Source organism: Herpailurus yagouaroundi, unplaced genomic scaffold, assembly GCF_014898765.1.
Source record: "Herpailurus yagouaroundi ecotype Mexico unplaced genomic scaffold, PumYag 67793, whole genome shotgun sequence".
NCBI classification, from domain to species: Eukaryota; Metazoa; Chordata; class Mammalia; order Carnivora; family Felidae; genus Herpailurus; species Herpailurus yagouaroundi.
In genome coordinates this window covers 26,484,953-26,488,230 of record NW_024420586.1, presented here as the reverse complement: position 1 = coordinate 26,488,230, position 3,278 = coordinate 26,484,953, and the positions used below count along the sequence as shown (strand labels likewise).

The following is a 3,278-nucleotide window of genomic DNA, read 5'->3' as shown; positions in this document are numbered from 1 at the left end:
GACCATGTCTGCCCTGGGACATCCAGAACCACGTCCACTCAAGCCTCTATGGAAATGGTCATCATTCTTATTCTTATGCAGCTCTTGGCCTTTGTATCAGTATTGTTCAATTAGAAAAGAGCCTCTTAAGAGATCATAAATCATTTGAAATATCAAATACTACTAAAAAGCCATGCAGGGAGAAAAAAACACACCCTAACCGGTAACCTGCAATGAATCATCCACTTAACAGACATTTCCTGGATCCTTACTATGGCCTCAGCCCCAGGTTAGGTTTTGAGGAAAATGCACAAGCATCTCAGTAAAGCTTTCTTTGTTAAGTGACTGGCAGACTATGGTGGAGAGGAAGGTATAGATAAGAAATAGCAAACTTGTCTCCCCAATCAAGCACCAGTAAACTCTAACCTTGCGCTACAGTGGTCCTATATAAGCATTGTATTCAATTTTGGGCTGAGGAGAGACTAGAAAACAAAACAAAACCTCGCAATAACATAAAGCAATAAGGCAGTTTGTGATGTACTAAAAATGTCTTTAAATTAATCATACTATAGGGGCGCCTGGGTGGCGCAGTCGGTTAAGCGTCCGACTTCAGCCAGGTCACGATCTCGCGGTCTGTGAGTTCGAGCCCCGCATCGGGCTCTGGGCTAATGGCTCGGAGCCTGGAGCCTGTTTCCGATTCTGAGTCTCCCTCTCTCTCCGACCCTCCCCCATTCATGCTCTGTCTCTCTCTGTCTCAAAAATAAATAAACATTAAAAAAAATTTAAAAAAAAATTAATCATACTATAATCCAGGCAGTATATAACCCACCCTAATGGAGCAAAAGCCATACACAAACAACTATTTCAGCATTTACCCTCAAACTGACCTTGTAGCAAGAGTTTACATCATAAATTTTGGATTCCTTGTGATTGAGTACAGAATTATAGACAAGAGTATCAATGAAGATATATAAAACAATAGCTCCAAGTTGTCCCCTGGTGGTGTCCTGCTTGATGACACCTGGTCTATGCCAAACCCCACCCTGTCACTCTAACCCAAGAGGCCATCCTGCTCAGTGACTTCTCTGCCTTCAGCCCTTCTAATTATGTGCCAGGGTTTGGTTAAAATAAGATTTAAATGTGAGATACTGTTCCCTTCCAAGGACAGAGATTTCACCAAAGTCTGAAAGCCTGAGAAGTGAGTTCCAAGCATACGTGCAATGGTTGGTCAGATCTGACATCTGTGTGCTTCAGTCTGAACTCTTAAGGGTTAAAAGCAGCTTGGCTGCTTAAGTGTGGAATAGAAGAGAGAAGAAAAAGCCCAAGGAGGGTGAAGAAGATGAACCCCTTGTGTGAATTCACTGGAAGGAGGCCTGCCATCAGTGAGGGTCTTGATAGACAGTGCTCACCTTCCCAGGGTTTCCCCAGCCCCAGAGGTTAGGGATGGTCCTGGCACTAGCTTACTAGCTGCCTAGGAATGTAACCCTTCTCCAGAAGGGTGGGCTTAGACTGTGATGCTGCAGTGAGAATCTGGGAAATGCAGATCTGATCAGAGATTCTGGTCTCTGGAGGGGGCTAGGTGAGACTGTCTTTTGTCGTATTATTTACTGCTGGTACGTGATGTAGGAAACAGAAAAATGAGGCAGGTTCTAGAAAATTCCAGGTGGGTCAGTGTCATTTGGCAAAAGAAGAGGGATTAGTGGAAGATATGGTCTAGGAGGAGATGATGAGAGGAGGGGCTGCAGAAAGAGAGCTGCCATCCACAACTGCAGTATTATGTGTGTCAGAGATAAATTAACTTGTCATATTTCAAATTAGGTTTATAGGTACTTTCCCCATCCCCCCCCACAGCAGTGGCTTAACGGGTGGTGTTCTCAATTTTTAATTGCAGTTTTGCAGTATATTGGTGTCTGAAGTCTAGGTCTGACTGAGATGATGGTTTGTATGTGTGTGTACGTGACTAACAGTCTAGGGATGTTCTAAAGTCTCCCGATGTAGTGGGAAGGGTGCTGCGGCAAGGACTGGCCTGACTCTTCTCAAGAGAATCTTACATCTCTAACGTCAGAGTGCTATCAGGAGGTGCAAAAGGTGTGGGTGGTGCAGTGAATTTCCCCTAGCCCAAGACACACACACACACACACACACACACACACACACACACAGTAACAAGTTCAGTAAAAAGTCCTGCTAATGCCTGGGAAGTCCACCTAAAAGCAAAGGGCGGTCTCCCATGGCCAGGGCGAGCCAGGCGGATTCCCAAATCACCGCGGAGACCAGGACAACCTTGGCTCCGGAGCGCGCAGCCCAGGCGCCGCTTCCCTGGGAACTCTTGCCTTGCTCTAGGCGCTACATCTGCAGGCTGCTGAAAGCCGGGGCTCCAGCCGTCTCTCATCACACACCTTTCCCGAAGCACCCCAAGCCCTGTACCCAACAGCAACCCCCTGCGATCTGGCAAAAGCTCAAAAATGCAAAAAACTGAGGCGGAGTGCAAATTGTACTTCAAAGGACTGAACACACACACACACACACACACACACACACACCCCAACCCCGTGCCGCTTAAATTTCTTCCCCCGGTTAGAAAGGAGGATTACTTGCCCACTGAGGCTTGGAGATGGGGGACAGGAGGTTGGTCCAAGGCTAGGCTCACCTGCTGCTGAGGTGAAGGAGCAGACACAGGATGCAAGCTGTTAAGAGCAGCAGCTCACAGCTGAGTGGCTGGGGGAGGGGGTTCCAAAGACCCTCCTTTACGCCGCCGGCGTTTTTTTTTTTTTTTTTTTTTGCATTCACGTCACCAAAGGGTTAAACTGCTGGGCTCCAACCCCCCGCCCCCGGGCCGCTCCACTCCGTCCTCCCTTTTTTTTTGTCTCTCCCCCCCCCCCCCCACCCCGTCGCTAGGAGGTCATCAAGCGCTCTGTCCAGTCCCCGTTCGCAAGCCCCTCTGCTTCCCGCCCATCGGACCCGTGGCTGCTTACGAAAAGGTGTGCGCTCACCGAGGGGCGTGTTCCAGCACTGGGAGACGCCGAGCGCCCCTGGGTTAGACCTCAGAGCGGAGCCAGCCATGGAGCGGGGCGGGGGAAAGTTTGGCATCCTGCAAGGGGTTGTCAAACTGGAGTGGGCGGGGCGCCCGAGGGTACTTTAGCCCTCTGAGCTCCCGGGTGCTAGCTGCCCAGACCTGAGGAGGTGTGCGGCCATGGACAGCGGAGCTGCCGCGGCCCAGGGCACTGACCCGCCTCAGGATGGAGAGCAGCCCGCGGAGTCTCCAGAGCCGCCGCCGCCGCGGCCCCCGCCCCACTCCC

General features: G+C 50.3%; 1 protein-coding gene across 1 annotated transcript in view; it reads left to right on the top strand.

The window, feature by feature from the left end:
* Positions 1 to 3,172: 3,172 nt before the first annotated feature.
* DGKK (diacylglycerol kinase kappa) overlaps positions 3,173 to 3,278 on the top strand; it is a 173,529-nt gene continuing 173,423 nt past the window's right edge. The window contains exon 1 of the mRNA XM_040468943.1: positions 3,173 to 3,232. Within this exon, the coding sequence (XP_040324877.1) occupies positions 3,173 to 3,232 (60 nt within the window). The remainder of the gene's footprint in view (positions 3,233 to 3,278) is intronic.